This window comes from Mangifera indica, chromosome 10 (assembly GCF_011075055.1).
Source record: "Mangifera indica cultivar Alphonso chromosome 10, CATAS_Mindica_2.1, whole genome shotgun sequence".
NCBI lineage: Eukaryota > Viridiplantae > Streptophyta > Magnoliopsida > Sapindales > Anacardiaceae > Mangifera > Mangifera indica.
In genome coordinates, this window is record NC_058146.1 from 15,135,857 (window position 1) to 15,157,593 (window position 21,737).

The window sequence follows — 21,737 nt, forward strand, 5'->3', positions numbered from 1 at the left end:
ATATATTACAGCAATACTGACAGATGCTATGATTGGTGCGGAAGGGCATAAGGATCTTTTTGATTGGCTGTCAAAGCAACACTCTGGACTAACTGATTTTCCTGATGCTGTAGCTGTACATCTGCTGAAACCAGCCAGCTCTGCCATGGTGGTAAGTTCTTTAAGAAAGATAAATGGTAGTCAACTCTTGACCTTGTATTTTTGCCTGATTGCTTGTGTTGCACAAATTGTTTATTAAATTCCCCCTTTTTGAGCCACATCAATGTCGGGAATCTTTAATAGGATAAATCATCGGATGTTCGAAAGCAGCAGAAGCATGCATTGTTGAAATCTCCATTCTGTCCTAGACATTACTCAGTCATCTCATCGCTTTGAGAGAACTAATAATTAAAGACTGCCCTAAACTGACGGAAAGATGCAGACCAGAAGCAGGTGAAGATTGGACCAAGATTGCTCATATCCCAAAGATTGAACTTGACGGAGAGATTATCAAGTTAACCGAAAATTAGGTATGACCATATGACCAATCCATATCTCTTCTTCATTTGGTTTAAAATTTGTACTAATACACAACTGATCCTATTCTTTGTTTTATATGTATGCAGGGAAAACTTAGATGTGTGAGTTTTCAATCTCATAATTAAATTCTTCCATTTCCATTGAAATTGCTATTTTTGGAACACTGATTCCACTGAATGACGGGAGGGTTTATTCATTTTAGTTCTTCAATGTATTAAGCATCGATGTGGAATCTATTGTCTTCATGTTTTTCAGGTACAAATTATTTGGTTTTTAGACAATACAAAATGTTGGGTTTCTTAAATATTTTCTTAGTTTTATACTCACCTTAAAATTAACCTCATTTGTAAAAATATATTGTAGGACTCATGGAGATTCAGCTGAATGGGGCAGTTAGTAAAGCATATATTCCTCTATGGTTTGATTCAGAATATCATGTTTACAATTATAATTCAGCCTTTACCAGTGAATATAACTTCTCGTGATGTGATTTGTTTAAATAAATGTTTGTGAATGTACAGAGTTTTATGTTTGTCAATATTTTTTATATCTTCCTTGAAAGTTTTAGATGTTCAAATGTCACAGAGGTATTGGTACCAAATGCTTCGTGAATAGATTAAGAAGAAAAAGAATTAAACTTATTATACAAACTGAAGAAGAATGAAAAATGCACTACTGCTACAAGTATGTATCTTGGAATTAGGCCAACTGATTAATTTTAAAAATCTAGACAATAATTGTAAGTAATTGATGAAAGTAATTGAAAGTCTTGACTGAATAGTTTCTTTCCTGATTTAAATGCATATGTTTCCTATTCATCTGGTGTTTAAAATTCTATTTTGTTCAGAGATTTATCTTACAATTATTTTTTCAGTTATGATTTGATGTACTATATCGCTAGCAATTTTACTTCATACTTCGAAGTATAATTGATCTTTGCATTGGACTGAACAGGAATCTAGCGGCCAGCAATTTCATTTTTGACAGCTCAAACATCTGGTTGGTTATAGTTCATTTTTCAATATATAACTAGAAGTATATAGTCTCAGCAATGGGATATGTTGTGCTTTAACAAACATAACTGGTAATGTTCTCTGTGCCCTTCAGTATTCTCCCCGGATTGAATTGTTTGCAGAGAAATTTCCCCTGCAGTAAGAATGCTCCGTGTTGTAAGCTTCTTTCTTTCAGCTGTGTAACTGTTTTATAAAATTTAGTATATTACCAATTTACCTTTCTACTATATTGTTGTTGTTGCTCTGTAAATTGTTTGTTCATTAAGCTCTAGTTTGGACAACAAGGCCAAACTGATAGCATAGTATATGTTTGCAATATGCAGATTCAAGTTTTGTAGTCTAGTGTGGTGGTGAAGAAATGAAAGTTGATAGCATAGTGTACAAGGCTGATAACAATGATATTGTTGGAGCTTCTTCTAATCTAATTGATGCAGAAAAACTGGCAATTAGTGATGCCAGTTTGTTTTCTGATAGGCAATCAACCGATTCAACACACATGTTCAAAATACTAGCTCACAAGTGACTGGCACAGCAACCCCAAAGCTTTATCAGTCTTCAAGGCAATCCCCTGAATCACTTAGATATTGTGGACTCATCTGTGTAATTTAGTATCTTGAAAAACAAAGGCCTTCATCAAGTATTGATTGGTATGAAAATGCTAACTGATGACCGATCTTAGTTTAAAATTTCTACTATGCTTTCCTTGCAAGCAACTGCAACATTAATATTTGTGATTTCTCTCCTATGATTTACAATATAAAAGTTAAAAGTTTCAGAACAAAATATTAATTTTAAAACTTTATGTTCAAGAAATCATCATGTAAAATGTTTTTCAGGTTTTGCCTTTTCATCACATAATCCTCATCACAAACCTATATGCAAAGTCCTCCACCTAATGTTCTATTGGTGCATTGGATGGAATCGTTTAATTTGATACCATTTGTTGGACACTCGAACCTTAATAAATGCTAATTTGATCTGTTCCACTCGAAAGCATAGACCCAATAACATTTATGGAGTTCTCGTAGCATTTTGGGCCAACTTGCACCTTGTTGGTATAGCATGTCCCATTGCATCAAACCCACCAACATGTTCCTCCAACTAGTCATCAAATAAAAGAACACCAAAAAATCCCTAGAAGCTAGGGTTGGATTCAATCTGACCCGAATCTGAGTTTAGACTTATTTGAATTGATTAGAGATACAGTCGATTGAGATGAATGGTACACTAGTAGGATAAATAGAGTTACGATTGGGATAAATAGTATTGTCAAGGGGTGATTTAAACTGGATTGTAGTCTAACTACCCAATTGAGACTCTAGTTCAAATCAAGTCAAACACCAATTCAAGTCAAACCGACTCAGTTTGAATCCACCCCTACTAGAAGCTAACTCCATAGTCGATCATTACAATTGTATAAAACAACTTTTCCCACCAACAGGCATCATTAAGCTCAACACTTACTGAAGTTGAGAGATTGTTTTTACCAGTACAACTAATTCTAATGAGATCTCCACATAACAATTCATTGCGCATATATGTTGATCCATCTATGTTCAAAGCATGCTTTTAAAAACCAGCAATCCAATCAATTGAATTGTCACCCGTTAACAAAAATAGTTACGGTTTGCTTAAAAAGAGTTTTTGAAGTTAGACCAAATTGGATTGGAAGATTTGAATTGGGTTACATAAAAAAATAATTTTTTTAAAATTCATTATTGGAACTTAAACCAAAGTTTCTCATCTATCAATTTTAAGCTTTTATACCATCAAATTAAATTTATTTTAATGATAAAATAATTTCGATTATATATTTAATGATAAATTATACCAAATTCATTATTATTTTTGTAGTGTCAAAATGGACAAACTACCTTGTCCACTAAGTTAATGTCCTATCCAATTCCAAAAATATTGGTAGTGTCAAAATGCTACCTTACTGGAATTTTCCCATTCAAATTGTTGTAGGACAAGTTGAACTTTGAGAGATAATCCAACAAAGTGATTTATGCAAGAATCTCTCCACTCAAATCGTTGAAACTAAGGTCTAATGACTACAAAACAAATAATTATCTATCGCTCTTCGGAATCTCACTATAGAGACAATTACGTGAGAGATTGAGTATACGATGTTCCAGTAAAGTTCTTATTTCAACTAGAAATAGATTCACAAATAACTAATTGCAAATTTGAGATAACACTCAATCACATAATGTTACATCATTATTGATGAATACTCATTATAAAGTCAGATAGTATTACTCATGTGTAAAACAACTTATAAAAGTAAGGTGAGATTATTTGTATTGAGCTCTAATTCAAAGTACATGATAAAAATGCAAGTCATAATTATTACATTCGTAAAGGAATATTTAAACATCAAACTATCATGCTCATATTTATCATTATAATTTAAAGTACATGAAAAAAATGTAAGTCATAATAATTACTTTTATGTGATTTTTTTTATATTCTAACTAGAGATTTTTGTTTCTAATATTTATTGACATTCATGTAGGAACTCAAAATTAAATTATTTTGAGCTAACGAATTCCTTCTTAACTATCACTTTTTTCTGCATACAAACAACATATGACTAATTTAGCTTATTATACATGACATAAATAGTCACACCATATGTATCCGTATCAGATTCAACCATGACATCTCAAGTCGAACAATTAATGGTGAACTAATACAATCCTATGATGAATCATTGACTACATTTTACATGTCCATGTGATTCATCGTTATTGGTTATATTTGAAAAATAGTTTACTAAATGTTAATTTATACTAATGCCCTAATGATACAACTTTCACAATTATCCACACTAATATCATCTCATGATAGTTAACAACAGCATTTAGAGTGTCTATTATGTGATGTCATTGCCCAATTGGCATCACCTATGTAACGTAAGGAACACTTCAATAATATGATCTTCCAAAGATCTATATTATCCAAATAATTCACATTCATACAATATATTTAATGAATAAATAAATAAAGTTAAGATAATATACAAGCGAAATACAAAACACTTTATTAACACAAGATGAAATGTCTTGAAAATGATAATGTAATCGGTTCCTAGGGCATATACTAACAAATCCTATATAAGGACCAATAAATCAACATAAGAATATATATTAAATTAGGAAACCATATATTTAGGATATACTTGAATATAGGAAACTATATATTTGGAATATATTATGTTAAATTGAGTTTATAATGCAAGTCAAGAGGTGAAGACTTATGTTATCTAATAAACAAAATGTATGAAAATGAGTTAAAGGGTACCATTGACAAGATGACGACATGAGTGTATCGAACTAATGAACACATTTTTCCACGTAGATGAGGGTATGAGTGTACCAAACTAATAAACTCATCTTTTCACGTAGATGATGGTGTGAGCATACCTAACTAATGAATTTATCTTTCCACGTAGGTGACTATGTGAGTGTGTCAAATTAATAAAATCATTTTTTCAGGTAAGTGATAGTGTGCGTATATCAAACTAATAAACTCAATTTTTCACATAGGTGACATTATGAGTGTGCGGTCAAATTAATAAACTTATCTTTTTACATAGGTGATGATGTGAGTGTGCCAAAAGAAAATACCGATATGAATGCTTGACTCTGATACCATTATAAAAATTGAATAAATTGTATTTTTTGTATATTAAATTATCAAAATAATACATAAATTTATACAAGTCCATAATCCTATATATTAAAAAATATATATAAATCAACATAATAAATATACAATAATGCAAAACAAGATTATGCATTATTCTACAAAAATAATGCCCCCAAGGAGACATTTATTGTGTTTTTGGTTTGTGTGTTAGCAAATTCGATAAGGGCATTTGGAAAATGCTCTCTACATGTTGGCTACTACGATTTTGCGTTTAGAGTCTGGCGATTGTTTGTGTTTCTTCCCTTGCAACTGCTACTAGTGTTGTTCTCTCTGTCTGCTATGCTATTGTTTTGCATCCTCTATTTTGCCTTTCTCTCTTGCATTCAAAAGATAGTATTGGCCCCTTTTGAGCTTGTTTATTTATTTTTTTAATTTTTGGTTGTTTTGTTTTTCTCTCATCTTAATCTCTATCTTTGGAACTCTTTAGATAGAGAGTCAAGAGGAGAAGATTCCCCCCTCTACCCTTTTTTTTATGGTGTTCTCTTCCCCCTTATCCAAGGGGGGATGTGTGTTTGTCCCTTGAGTAAAGGTTTGGCTTTGGCCTTGCTCACTGGCTTCATGTGTTGTATAGTCTATTGCTAGCTTGTTGCCCTTTTAGAGTGTAACAAAGTTGAGTTTAGGTTATTTTCCTACCCTGACTAGGTTTTTTTTGTTTTATTTACTCTTTTTTATCGAAAAAAAAAACGGCATAACAAGAAATCATATGTTAAAAATATATATTAACCTGGAAAAACATATATTTATGATATATTATAATATAAAAAATCATATATTTTAAATATATTTTAATATTATCAATGATAATGAATCCTCATATTATTGAGTATTTACTTTTACAATGATAATTAGTCATGTTAGGATATGAATTAACATGGTGCACAAATTTCCAACATAACTTGAAATTTATGAATAGTATCAGGGCAACAAATAAAATAGGATATATCAAGACCTCAAGGGAGGACCAACACAAATTAGAAAATAAATTTTTTTAAAGGGAAATTGAAATTTTTACCCTTATTTTAATTTGTATATACATATATGCCACTCATCTCAAAGTTTAAACAAATATACCATAACAGTAATCTACTTCTCTAAAATACCCTTCTTGATACAACCCATGTAGAGATTCTCTCTTTTTTTCTACAATTTTAAAAGATATTTTGCGTTAATGAAAACTATTTGAAACAACATAATATATAATATGATAATAATTAAAAATTAAGATAATGAGATAGTCATTGATCACTTTCAACATGAGCTAGAAGTCAAATATGATAGAAAATTAATTTACAAGGGGAAAAAGGAAGGGTTGGCATCAATGCCAACGCTGGCTTTTTCCATTAATAATTGACGCCAACCTACTTCCTCTGGACTTAACTTTTAAAAATGCCACGTTTTCAACAAATATAATGAATATACATGAATAATGCATCAAGAGGGAAATTATAATGAATATATATGAATAATGCACTGACTTGAATAATTCATTGACAACCAGAGAATATATTCCTTATGTTCTTGTTTGCTTCCCTTTTTACCTTTCACGTGGAAGCCTTGCTTGCTTTCATATATGTGAATGTTTTTGCAAATATTTTTTGCAAAAGTATTTACTTGCTTGTTTCCATATTTTCTCCAAAAGTATTTGCTTTCACATAGATCATCGGATTGTTTTCTCATGCACGAAGAAAATCAAGCAAACAACTTCATCGATTATTGGTACTATTAACGTAATGGCAAGAAGATAGGTTAGGTTTTGTTATATCAAATGGAAGCAAAATTATATCATATCAAATTCAATTTGGTCCAAATTCAATGTATATTGAATTTTAATTTGGTCCGAATTTAAATTAATTTGATTTGATTGGATTAGTTTGAAATTGAAATTAAAATTAATATGAAATTGATCAAATTAATTTGAAAATTGCAATGGGTGAGTAGAGTGGTTGGTTGAAACACCTACACTTGGCGAGAATGCCAAGCTTTCCCATAATTCTTCTATTTCACTTATTTATTCTTTTTAATTTATTTTCTTTACTGCTCACCTATCCATGCTTGTATTCTTATATTTCACTCATCTATTTTTTTACTACTCACCTATCCATGCTTGTAATTCAGTAGATTTTATTTTAGTATGCTGGTAATTCAAATCTAAAATGTAGCTTAAATGATATTTAAAATTCAAGAATGGTAATCTTACATCAAATATTATAAACACTCAAATTTAACTATTTTTATGAAAAATGACGCCATGCATATTAATTTACTAGTAATCCAATTTTTTTTTTTTTAATGTTACATTAGCTGATACCAATTATGTTAATTTAATAATGATAATCCAGTTTGTTTGATTAATCTTTGATTAAAATGATTATCTTTCATTAATGTAATTTAACAAATAATATATATTTTCAGGCACTTGCAATCAACTACTAAAAAAAGGCGTATAGTTCCATGATGCATACAGATTCTGAGTGCATATGTCACTTCAAACAAAGATGGACACTGTGACTATAATTAGGAATAAACTAATATTTACTCAGAAAGCTATTTTTCAGACAACCTGTTTCAAACATTTATTAGATTTGGCAGAGCCACGGTTTAGTGTCGTATTTATTCAAGTGATGTTATTTCATATAATTAATTGCAGGAACCCAGACAAAGAAATGTGGTTCAGAATAAATGGTGTTGAGTTTTGATTCAGCCCTGTGGAGTTTGCACTAGTCACTAGTCTAATTTTCGGGGAGGACATTGACGTGTCCAATTACGTTGATTGCACGGGGACGTCTCGACTGAGAGAGGAATACTTCTCAAACATTCACAGGTTGTTATCCCATGGGGAGAATGAGCAAGCATTTGACAATGAAATTTAGGGAGACAATGATGACAACATAATGAAGTTCGCAGTCTTGTATTATGCGTTTACGAGATTATTAGGGGTGAACAACAGAACCAAAATACCTTATCATTTTTTACATTTAGTGGACAATTTAGATGCATTTAGTCGATATTTATGGGGATAGTGACATGGAATAAATCAGTTGAATCGATGCGGAAGGGTATCCATAACAAATATCAGTATTGTGTTAAACACTACCCGTTATATACAAGTCTGCTCCCACTTTTTAGTTACAATATTTTGGGATACCCGATTACTTTCCAAGTAAGTATCACGTAATAGATAAAGTTTACATTCACACCGACAATTGAAAATACTAACCATAAATGTTGTACATTGTATAGTATTAGATTTATGAGATGATTCAAAATCTATCACCTTATGTCCATCTGGAAGCAAATGATCAAATCTCCTGTATTCTGAAATAAAAGACAATTGTACTACCAATCTGGGATAACATATCAATACTTTGGGATGCTTATCCGGTAAGTTGCTCATTGATAGATTTATATTTTATTATTTTATCTTGTATTTTATTAATTTTTATAAATTTCCTTCATGTTCCAAAAGGAGATTACAACTACATTACATCCGATCGAGACTGAGCGTAACTCTGAGTAGTACATTCAGGTTCTAAAGTTTATAGGAGAATAGACACCACCAATATCATTAGATGACGAGTCTATAGATTTAAACGATGATGATGACATCTAGTCAAATAGTCCTATTGCCTTTCAGACAGCCCCCAGAAGGTCTTCACAGTCCTTCATTGCTTCTATATGAATATCATCATCACGAGGTGCCCAAGCCATTGTATTGTATAGGCATCCTCTCCACGGGTGTCATCCTCTCGCACTGCATACCCCCAAAAGTCACATAGAACCTCTGATAATATACGTGTATCTCCTCCACGGATGTCTACCTCTTATGCCTCTTATCCTCGAGAGCATTAGAGGGATAAGCTTGCAAGACACTCAATTCATGAGACATTGTGTAGTGGTGTATCATATGACTATCTTTAACAAATCTTAATGGAACATGGAAAAGGCATCAACTCTCAGATACAATAACAATTGGACTAGTATGCTACAATGATGCGCACAGAGTAAGAATGACAGGTATTGGTGTTTCCTGGGGAGATGTAGGAGTAGTGGTAGCAGCAGACATCAATGTTTCATGGGGATATGCAAGCACATTGGCAACAATAGGCATCGATGTCTCATAGGGAGATACGGGAGCAATGGCAATATCAAACATTGATGCTTCAAGAGGAGATGCAGGAACTCCAATCATCATTAAATAATCGAATTACAAAACTTGAGGATTCTTATTTCAAGCATCAGAATCAAAACAGGTTATTATCTACTATACTTATTTTTTATTTCAATTAGTTATGTTATAAAATAATGATAAGCATAATTTTTTTTTGCAATTGGACGACTCATCGGAGGATGATGTTCAATAACAAGCATAGGATCAACCTACAACTATTTAGAAGTCGATAACAATTAAAAAAGTGTCAGCATTTGGATGTGTGCTATGAAAAGGAAAACAATTGGTAAGTCCATTCACAGATCCAACAACGGCAAAAAAGAACAAACAACCCATACTTGAGGACAGTCATCTGGACTCGCAATTGGTTGAGGCTTACTCAAAGTTCTTATTGTGGTATCGTTGTGCGTCAAATAATGACATTTGACATGTCTTCCTTAGGGAACCAACTGGAATGACAACCTATATGAGCAAATCATAGTGGACTCAAATTGTAACACCGGGGCAATGGTTGGAAAACATAGTATACACCCTTCCTTTGTATTAGTTCATATTAGTTATCACTTTCAACTTATGGTGTAATTTATCTGTGTACACAACACATCAAAGCTTTCATGGGAATGCTCCGTAAATCCTCCAAAGTGGGCATGTGCCCATCTTTCATACCTAATGTTGGTCAAATAGGTTACTGCAACAGGATTTACTTGAGTAATTTTACTCATAATAGCTTGAAAGTCCTTGAGGCAATATGTCTTAGCAACTTGAAAGTTCTTGAGGTGATATGTCTTAGTAGCTTTCTAAAATAATCTTTCAATATGTTTGGTTTTTTTCAACTGCGAACGCATATTACCCTTTATATGGTAATGACAAAACCTATGACAAACATAAGGCATTACGTTCGCAACCAATGTAATTATTGAATGATGGTGCTCAGAAATAATGCCCAAATCTGACAAATCACCAATGCACATGCAAAAGTATGTCAAAAAGGGCATCCATATATTTATTCCCTCATTGTGCCCAATACCGAATATGAGCGGATAAATTTGATTATTACAATCCTTCGTAACAGCAATGAAAAGAGACCTAGGATACTTTCCCTTTAAGTGTGAAACATCAATGCATATCATCGGGCGATAGAATTATTGGAGCCCTCTTATTGAATACCTCATACACATGAAGAAAAACTTGAGCCTATTTTTCAGATCGATATCAATACGTGTCACAGTTCTTGGGTTCTAAAACTTCAAATTATGACAATACTCGCATAATAGACTTAAAGACTATTTTGGAGATCCTCGTAATGTATTTATTGCATATGTTTTGGCACACCATGTTTGCGTGTAGATATGTCGATTCTGTACCTATGTGTCATGTCTGAAATAATTTTCTTTGGTCAATAAATACGATCAACCACAAATATTGACTTAAGTATGTTCCCTAACGATTCTACACCAGTTTGTCTATAGTGCGGCAATATTTGATCTCGCAGATAAGTGTATGTCTCATTCATACGTTGTAAGGCCCAATAGTCTTCATTTTACTCTCTCGTTGCTTGTCCTTACCATTTACATTGTGGGTGTACGCACTTAAGTTCATACCGTATATTATCAGAGGACCAACCTTCCATTGAATTCATGTCTCTAAGGCATATGTTCAAAATAATGCTTTCAATCCTACCTTCGAGTTATAAAAACCCATCGCTTACAAATGGTTACCCCTTTGTGTTGCCCGATTACTAATACCTGCATTCTCAATATCAACAGCAAACTCAGGAACCTATTGAAATAAATTTGAATAATGGATGTGACTTGGATATACTCTAATATTCATAAAGTCATGACGTCTTATGCTACATTCAACCCCCTCATTACAAGCATGACTTTGACTTCTACCAATGCTTGGCTCAAAACACCATACATGTCCTCATCAAACCACGAGAATTTTTCATTGTCATCATTTTCATTACCTTCTACTTTATAATCCTCATCCATGTCATCATCATTATTATCATCAACACCATAATTTCCACCAAACTCTTGAAAACTTTGTGGATGTGCCCACTCATCGGTCAGATGATTTTTCCTTTCTTCCTCATGAACATCTTTGGCTTATTGATTGTCTCTTCCATCAATTAGATTCTCGGTAACATAAAATTTTGTATATCCTTGTGAATTTCTTGCTACAACTATCAAAAACTCCACATCATCATCTTCTACAATCTCTATCGGACCCATATCATCTAGGGTAAATACACGCACATTTAACTGACTTCGATCGAGTCTTAGTCAATAGCCAATTCTTGTAATGAATCCTTCAAAATCAACATTTGTGTCAATACACATCCCTGTATTATTCCCACCAATATATTTTGTCATATTATCATCACCTTCAATCTATTGGCCTTCATAGCGAATCTTAAATACAACTTTTTCGTCATGACTAAAAATAAACCTAAAAACATAAAAACTCCAAATTGCACTAGTTTACAATTTCTTCAAATTAAGCCCCAAATGCAATACCAATGCAACCAAGCTTCATACATACGTATTTATAACACATTAAACTATTATATCATCTAGTGATGTATAAATATTGATCAAGACAAGATAATAAAAAACTAAAGAAAATGACAGTGAAAATTGTGTAATTTTTTATGCAACTCTCTGCCAAGATAAGGAAAACAATACACACACGAGCACCAAATTAGAATAAACAAGCGTAAAAAAAAAAAAAAGGAATTAAGTGCAATGGAAGAAAACAAAAATAAATAAATAAATTCAGTGAGGCCCGGGGGGTTGGCATAAAAACCAACCTATTATTCGTCTGGAATTTTTTCAGGCCTAAATTTTGGTATTTTATAACTATCAATACAATATTAAACAATATTATAATAACTTTAAGTAATAGAAACGACATGAAATAATATCATTAAACAATCAACAACATAAACTCATAACAAAATTAAATTTTGCATGAAATTATGAACATGAATTTACCATATTTATTTCATTTTCAATTATTCATAAAGAAAACACATAACATATAAGCTTGGGTCAAAACTGACCTAAATGTGGATGATTTTGCTATAAAATCTTACAGTAAATGTTAATTCTCTTAATAAATTTAGCAATTTTCGTTTCTCTCTCTCTTGTGTCCAAATTGAATCATTTATAATGGGTTTCTCACAGATTTTATTATTCAATCAGGTGTCTTCTTTGATGAAAAATTTATTTTTTTCATGCTGCAAGGATTCCTTCGTCACTTAAACGCTGAGGAAGAAAAGAGAAAAAGTTACAGAGAAAAAGAGAGAATTCATGTATTAGTCACATCAAGAAGGGTATTTTAGAAAAGTAAATTATTATTATTATAGTATATTTATTTCAGTTTTACGATAAATAATATATATCCACAAATTAAAGCAAGGTAAAATTTTCAATTTCCCTTTTTCAAATTAAAGAGGGTATGTTTTTGCAGGCCGATTTGCAAAATGCCTACCAAAATGACACGATTTGTGACACGCTAGATTTTGTCACTTTACTCATGCACAACTTACCATGACTGCATACGATTTTTCTCCAAATTGATTTGACATTGGTGATTAAGGTCAAATAAAATATCTTAAAATTCCAATTTTTATATCAATTTCAATTTTAATTTTAAATCCAATTTTAATTGAATTTAAATTTCATTTGAAGTAGAAGACAATCTCTTTAAATGCCATGTAAGTCTCTAGATTTTTCCACCCTCATTTATTGCCGGATCCTGAAAGTCGACGACGCGTCCTACATTCGTCTTACCGCCAGTTATTGCCTTCCCACCACATTTTGACACATGGGCCGTTTTAAATGCCAGATATTGACGTTGCATATTTTTACAAAGTCCATTTTTTCGTAGACCCCTTATTTGAAAAAGTACATTAAAGTCCTGTAATTTTGAAAAATTGAGTACCCCTTTACTCTCATCTAAATTAATTAAAATTGACTATTTTTTATGCATGTAATTTTTTTTAGATTATATAGATTAATTAGAACACAATTATATGGACAAATCTTTGGTTACCAAAAAAAAAAAACTCAATTTAATACAAAATTTATTCTTATCACTTATCTTAATAACCTTAGATTTACAAATATTTTTTAATCAAACATTTCATTAAAAATTCAACCAACAAGAAATATGATTATTAGTTGACAAAAATTATTTATTAGCTATAATAAACCATGATTAGATTGGTAAAATTATTTATTTTGTCAAAAATAATAGATTTTGCATAGGTAAAAATTTAGATATAAAGAATTTTATAGAAATAATTACGTAAATATTCATCATAAATTTTAGAGTTGAATTTTTTTTTTATAAAACTGTATATTTCTTGATTGTATGTGTATAATTCCTAAACTATTTATTAATATAGCTTAACTTTAATAAAAATATATAATTTATTAAATATTTTAGAATTTGGATTATAAAAGCAAAAGCCATGAGGAAAAATTGAGGGGTTTAAATAGAATTTTTAAAAGATTAGGTGAATAAAAGTAAGTGTGATGATGAGGTGGCAGTGATGTCATTCATTTCTAGCCAAAGACTTTTGGTCCGTCACAGGATTTTGTATTAATTAGACTTGACCATCCCATCAAATATCCACAATGTTTTGGGTCGGGTGAATTGGATAAATTCAGTACGTTATCTATTCAAGCTCCATTACAAATTTCAATCGAAATTTTGTGATAAATTTAGATAGGATTATGATTTAAACCTCGATGACTTAAACATGTTTAAGTTATCAAACTAAATAAATTCAAGATTAAACTAAGTTAATCTTATGATAATATCAATGTAAATGAAATCCTTTTTAAAATTTTTATTATGTTATCGATTCACTCAATCAATCGGTGTCAATCTAATTATTAATTTATTACTTTATTAATACACTTATAAATAATATTATATATATCTATTTTAGATATATAAATAAATATATATTTATGTATGTTATCATATAATTAAATATTATTTTATTTTTAATTCAAAATTATTTAATTACATAATTATATATATCAAATATATATTTATTTATATATTAAATTAAATACATATCATTTTATTATTCACATGTTTGATGTGAATAATTTAAACCTAATTAATTGGAGAAATGACTCATAGCTAACATGAAAAAGCTTAAAAAACCTCTTCTCCTATCATAAGAGTCAAGCAACCAAAAACGTTTCATCGAAATTTCAACAGTTTTGGATCTATTTTTTTTAATTACAATCTAAATGTCTTTTTTATTTTGTTATTAAAGATTGTCAAATAATTAATAATTTGAATTTATAGTTATATGTTTCTATCATGGTTGATGAATATTCGTGGGACTCACGCTGTCCTTTAATATGTTAAATGTAATTGATAAATTTTTAAAATTAAATTAAAAAATATGATAAAGTTTTAATTATTATTATTATTATTAATTAAACAATATTTTTAAATTTATTATTAATATTTGATTTTAATAAAAATTAAATGATAGGTAGATATCATTTTTGATAATAAATTGTCAAAATAAGTCTCCCATGAAAATAAGTTTTGGCCAATTTATTTTACACATGTGACACAATTTTTTTTTTTAGTTTTTTTAATTGAAAACAGTCCAATAGGAAAGCTCTTCTCATATCTTATACAAATAAATATAAATTATGATAAAATTATATAAATTTATAATATGTATAAATGATAATATATTAACAATTCGAAATCAAGAATAAGAATAGTATTATATGTATAATTTTTGTATATAATTTTGTATTCAAACAATAATATATCATCATATGATTAGATAGTTAAAAATTAAATAAAAATAATATTAAATCACAAAATAACACATCATTATTTGTGTATAAAATTATACATAAAAGTTGTGCACATAATTTTATTCAAGAATAAAATAATTAATAATATTATAAATACAAATAAATTATATAAACTAATATTATAGTATACCATTAGATGATTTTGAAGTGAAAGAAGAAATAAACAACCATATGACTTAATTACACCACCTCAATTTATATAAATAAGTTTATACAATTTGTTTGTACACATAATTTTATTATAAAATAATACTTACTCATATGATAATATTTCAGTATTAATGCCTAAATTGATATTAATCTACATGTTGAAATTATAGCTTTTTGCATGTGAAATTATACCTTTTTGCATGTGAAATTGCACTCAAAATGGTGTGATTTAACCAAAAATCACAAATGGAATCACATAAAAAATGTATCATTTGATCAGTTTGGTAAAAATGTACTTTTTTTGTGTGATTTTGGTCAACAAATCCAATTAGATTATCAACATCCTCATAGAATAATATAATATTTTTAGAACGGTGAAATATTTAAGGATAATATAAAAAAACAATATATATGTACATATTTTTTTATATATAATTTGAATATACAGATATTATATAATTAAGTATTATTTTATCTTTAATTCAAAATTATTCAATCACATATTAATACAACATCTATGTAACAAACATATATACGTATAATTTTATTGATATAAAATTTTACCTTTTTAACATTATATTTGAACTCTCTTTCAATACCAAATTTGAGTTTTGAGTGATATTTTGTTGTTTCTTAAATTAATATATAAGAACATTATTTTCTGCAGCCATGAGTGGAAAAAAAAATTAAAGTGAATGAAGAAAAAATTATTAGATACAGAAAATGTACTCAACACCAAGTTATTGTTGAAAGTGACAATACTTTCTTATAATCGTGACTCCTCTTTGAAGCTTCAATATATCTTCTTAATAAAATCATTTCTTTTTTAAATTATCCTTTAGATATGTGCTATCCTATGATTAAATATAATTTTATTTATAATTTAAATCACTCATATAATTTTATTGGAGTACCTACATTTGAGGATACAAAACTATAATCTTTTTCTACGAAAAAACCAAATTAAATATCTCTATTGAAAAGATCAAATTTTCATTATTTTCTATAAAAGATATCAAATAAATAGAATTGGGATTATTGTCTTGTTTTTAAAGTAAAAGATTAATTTGATATTTTTAATAAGCAAAATAAATATTTATTATCTTTAATAAGAACATTCTAAAGTTTGATAATTTCAATTAAAAAATCTTTAAAAAATTAATATTTGATACATTCAATAGAAAAATAAAATTAACCCTTTTAATTTAAAAAAAAAAGTGATAATTTAGTATCAAATGTTATATTTATACAAATAAAATAGTATTTAGATATTACTTTGACAAAATTAATTTTTGGGTATCATTTTCTCATAAAATTATTTTCTAATTTTGCCATTATCATACGTGATTATAATTAACATAATATTTTATGAAAAAAATTAAATTAAAATTGAAATATAATATTCAAGAAATTAATGGTTGACGTAGTACCGAAGATTTTCCATGACAGAATCCTAGTCCTCTTAGAAAGAAAGAGAAGTCAATTCAACTTTGGCTTTATCCAGTGGAACGTTTGATCTGCAATCTTGCTAAATTGACTAATTCAATTGATTAATTGTATAATTCGATGTGATTTATATATAAATATTCACTTATTTTAGATTTAGGTTAAATTCAATAAAGCTGTTGAAATAGAAGTCCTGTCTACAAGCTAAATTATAAAGACAAAAAGAGCCGGTTGAGAACTTGACAGCGATAGCCCACCATTTGGCTGAATTCAAAGTGCGAAAACACATTAACAGTGGAGGAAGAGTCATACCCTTTAAGGAAAAGTCAGATATAGAGCCGAAAATGGGGCCTGGAATGGAGCCCAAGAGGGTCCGTTGTTCATACGCGTAATTGTTTTCTTCCTATTTGTTTCATACAGCTTGCAAGTTGCAACTTTTATTAAAAATATATATATATATATATATATATATATATATATATATATATCTGTCTTGCCCTCTTATCATTATTTCATACAACAATCCATTTTCGTCCCTTCAATAATATCACAACAACCTGCAACTTTCTTTCTCTAAAAAATATAGCAGAAACAATTGTCTCTGTTGTTGCTAGGGAACTCTTGAGTAAGGTGATGTCCCTTTTTTCCAATGAAATCTCCTTGGGATGGGGTGTCAGGAATGATGTACAAGAGCTTGCTGGCACCTTAACCACCATCAAAGCTGTTCTCTTAGATGCTGAGGAGAAACAAACCCAAAATGAGAGGCTCAGAGTTTGGCTGGAAAAGCTTAAGGAGGTTTGCTATGATGTTGAAGATGTTTTGGATGAAATTGAGGTGAAAGATATGTGTAAGCAAGTGATGAATGGTCAAAGCATTTCAAGAAAGGTATGCCACTTCTTTTCATCTTCAAATCCAATCATTTTCTGTTTTAGGTTGGGCCATAAAACCAAGGAGATTAACAAAAGGTTGGCAAAAATAGCTACTAAAAATGATGATTTTAATCTCACTGAGAAAATTTATAGTAATAATATTTTAGCTTGGGAGAGAGAAACCCACTCTTTTGTGCGTGCTTCAGATGTTATTGGTAGAGATAAAGATAAAGAGGAAGTTATGAAAATTTTATTGTGTCCAAGTGATGGTCATGAAAATGTTTCTGTTATTTCTATTGTTGGAATTGGAGGTTTAGGAAAGACCACGCTTGCTAAATTGGTGTATAATGATGACAAAGTAAGTGATTATTTTAAGTTGAAGATGTGGATTTGTGTGTCGGATGAATTTTCTCTAAAAGGCTTTTGATTGACATTATCAATTCTACGATTGGGCAAAAATATAATCACATGAGTATGGACCAATTGCAAACAATCCTACGTGATATTATAAGAGATAAAAAATATTTGTTAGTCTTGGATGATGTTTGGAATGAAAACTATGAGTTGTGGTATGATTTAAGAAATTTACTAATGGAGTGTGTTAGTGGAAGTAAAATCATAGTAACTACACGTAGTGATCATATTGCCTCAATTATGGGATATGTATCTACATATAAGTTAAAAGGTCTTTCTCTCAATCAATGTTTGTCAGTATTTGTTAAATATGCATTTAAAGAAGGTCAAGAAAAACAACATCTCAACCTTTTAGAGATTGGAAAAGAAATTGTAAAAAAATGTAGAGGTGTTCCATTGGCAGTAAGAGCCTTAGGAAGTCTTCTTCATTCCTCAAATTTTGAACAAGATTGGATAAATGTGAGGGATACTGAGATATGGAAGCTAGATCAAAAGGATAATAGTATTTTACATGCTCTAAGAATAAGTTATAATCATTTGTCGCCTCCTTTGAAACAATGTTTTGCTTTTTGCTCTATATTTCCAAAAGACTTCACATTTTATAACATTAACTTGGTTAAGTTTTGGATGGCCAACGGGCTTCTCAAAGCCTACAATGAAAATGAAGATTTGAAAACTATTGGTATGCAATATATAAAAGAATTAATGTTGAGATCTTTCTTTCAAGATATTCAAGATTTTGAAAATGGTGTCTATTCAGTTAAAATACATGATCTAATGCATGATGTTGCCACATTGTTGTTCCAAAATGAGGGCTTAATAGTGAAAGGGAGTAACCAAATTACTACCAAAACTTCTTATCGACATTTATTATATCATTTGGATGCAAGTAAAGAAGAGGCTCCAAGCTTTTTACCTAACCAAATTAATAGTGAAAGGGGTAATTTAAGAAGCATTACGTTTTTTACACGTGTTGGAGAAAATATCACTATTAGCCAATCATTTTTAGAATTAATTGTCTCAAGATTTTAGTTTTTGCGGTTATTACATTTATCTGATTTAGGTATTGAAGCAATGCCTAAAAGAATTGGTAATCTGAAGCATTTGAGATAGTTGGATCTATCATATAACCCGAAAATAAAAAAGCCCCCAAGTTCTATTTACAAGCTACAAAGTTTGCAATATCTATCAGTGTTTGATTGCGAGAAACTAGAAGAGTTAACCAAAGATGTTATGCACTTAATTAGTCTCAGATCCTTAGCCTTAACCACAGTGCAAAAGCATCTACCAAATAATGGAATTGGCTGCTTGAATTCTCTTCGAATTTTATTTATTTACAATTGCAGCAAATTAGAATATTTGTGTGAAGATATTGGTCGCCTAAGAGCCATTCAAAGACTATACATTTATAAATGTCCAAGTCTTATCTCATTACCACGTGGTGTGAGAAGCCTAAGCTCATTAGAAGAACTTCGTTTGATAGATTGTGAAAGGCTTAATCTTGATTTGAGCATAGGATCAGATAAGCAACACAATCATGAAGAACTCAATAGCACAGGGCCTTCCCTTCGATTCCTAAAATTTGATAATTTACCACAATTGGTGGAATTGCCGCAATGGCTTCTTTGCAGTTCGACAAACACGCTACAAACCTTGCGTATTGGTAATTGTTCCAACTTGAAGGCACTACCAGAGTCAATGCAAAAACTTCAAGCTCTTGGGGTTTGGAATTGTCCTGAATTGTCATCTCTACCCAAGGATATCAATCATCTCATCGCTTTGAGAGAACTAATAATTAAAAACTATCCTAAACTGACGGAAAGATGCAAACCAGAAGGAGGTGAAGATTGGCCCAAGATTGCTCATATCCCGAAGATTGAACTTGATGGAGAGGTTATCAAGTCAACCGAAAATTAGGTATGACCAATCCATATCTCTTCTCCTTAATCAGTTAGTAGGCAAATATTCTTGACATAATTATTTGTTTCAAGTCAAAACTTTTGGTAACAATTTGATTGGTTTATCATCAGATATGAATTTCAAAATTTGAACAGCTACAAAACTTAACTTCTTTGTTTCTCCTTCCTTTCTTCAACTTTGTTATTTTCAATGTATGCAGGGGAAACTTGAATCAAATGTATGAGTTTTTAATCTCATAAATTCTTCAATTTCCATGAATTATGAACGCTAATTCAACCAATTGACTGGAGGATTTATCCATTTTACTTCTTCTATGTATTAAGGTGTTCGATCTACACCTTCATGTTTTTTCAGGTACAAATCATTTTGTTTTTAGATTATACAATTTTAAAGATTGTTGGGTTTTTACATACATACATACATACATACATACATATATATATATATATATATATATATATATATATATATATATATATATGCATATGCCAAATGGTGCAGTTAGTAAAGCATATCTTCCTCTAGATTGATTCAGAATTTCGGTGTTTACAAATATAATTCCAATAAAGTTTTGTTCAAATGAACAATTAGTACACTCTAAGTTTATTCCAATAAAGTTTCAGATTAAAAACAAAAAACATTAGTTGTTGAAATTCTGTTCTGCCAAAGAGTAGATTACAGGGTGTTGGTGTTTGAGATGCAAAACAACATCTTTGATTTTTATGGATTCACAAGTGCAGCAATTTATAATATTTGTGTGAAGATATTGGTTGCCTGAGAGCCCTTGAAAGACTTTGGAATTTTGAATATCATTACCACGTGGTGTAAGAAACTTAAGCTCATAAGAAAAACTTTGTTTGAAAGATTGTGAAAGGCTTAATCTTGATTTTAGCACAGGATCAGATAAGCAAGGCTTAATCTCATAAATTCTTCAATTTCCATGAATTATGAACCCTAATTCTACCAATTGACTGGAGGACCTCCTCTTCGATTGATTCAAATCCATGATTTACCACAACTGGTGAAATTGCTGCAATGGCTTCTTCAGTGTTCGACAAACACTTTGGGAGAACTATTCATTCATGGCTGTCCAGAATTGTCATCTCTGCCAGAGGATATGAATCGTCTCAACTCTTTGAGGGAACTAATAATTAAAGGCTGTCCTAAACTGAGGGAAAAGTGCAAACCAGGAACAGGTGAAGATTGGTCCAAGATTGCTCATATCCCAAACATTCAACTTGACGAAGAGATTATCAAGTCAACCAAATATTAGGTATGACCGTATGACCAATCCATATCTCTTCTTCTTCATTTGGTTTAAAATTAGTACTAACACAATACTTATCCTATTCTTTGTTTTATATGTATGCAGGGAAAACTTGAAATAGCCTAATTTGGAGCACTAATTCCACTGAATTACAGGAGGGGTTATTCATTTTAGTTCTTCAACATATTTAGCATTGATGTGGGATCTATTGTCTTCATGTTTTTCAGGTACAAATTATTTGGCTTTTAGATAGTACAAATTGTTGGGTTTCTTAAATATTTCTTAGTTTTCTGCTCACCTTAAAATTAACCTCAGTTGGTAAAGCATATATTCCTCTGTAATTTGATTCAGAATATCATGTTTACAATTATAATTCAGCCTTTACCA

General features: G+C 30.2%; 2 protein-coding genes across 2 annotated transcripts in view; both read left to right on the forward strand.

Moving 5' to 3' along the window:
• LOC123227490 (probable LRR receptor-like serine/threonine-protein kinase At1g56130) overlaps positions 1-21,737 on the forward strand; it is a 191,347-nt gene that overhangs the window by 134,983 nt on the left and 34,627 nt on the right. Inside the window, exon 19 of the mRNA XM_044652345.1 lies at positions 1,627-1,688. The gene's annotated coding sequence lies outside the window, so the exon portion shown is untranslated. The remainder of the gene's footprint in view (positions 1-1,626; positions 1,689-21,737) is intronic.
• LOC123227516 (putative disease resistance protein RGA1) overlaps positions 17,379-21,737 on the forward strand; it is a 124,449-nt gene continuing 120,090 nt past the window's right edge. Inside the window, exon 1 of the mRNA XM_044652458.1 lies at positions 17,379-20,080. Coding sequence (XP_044508393.1) covers positions 18,218-19,195 — 978 coding nt within the window. The 5' untranslated portion in view covers positions 17,379-18,217 and the 3' untranslated portion in view covers positions 19,196-20,080. The remainder of the gene's footprint in view (positions 20,081-21,737) is intronic.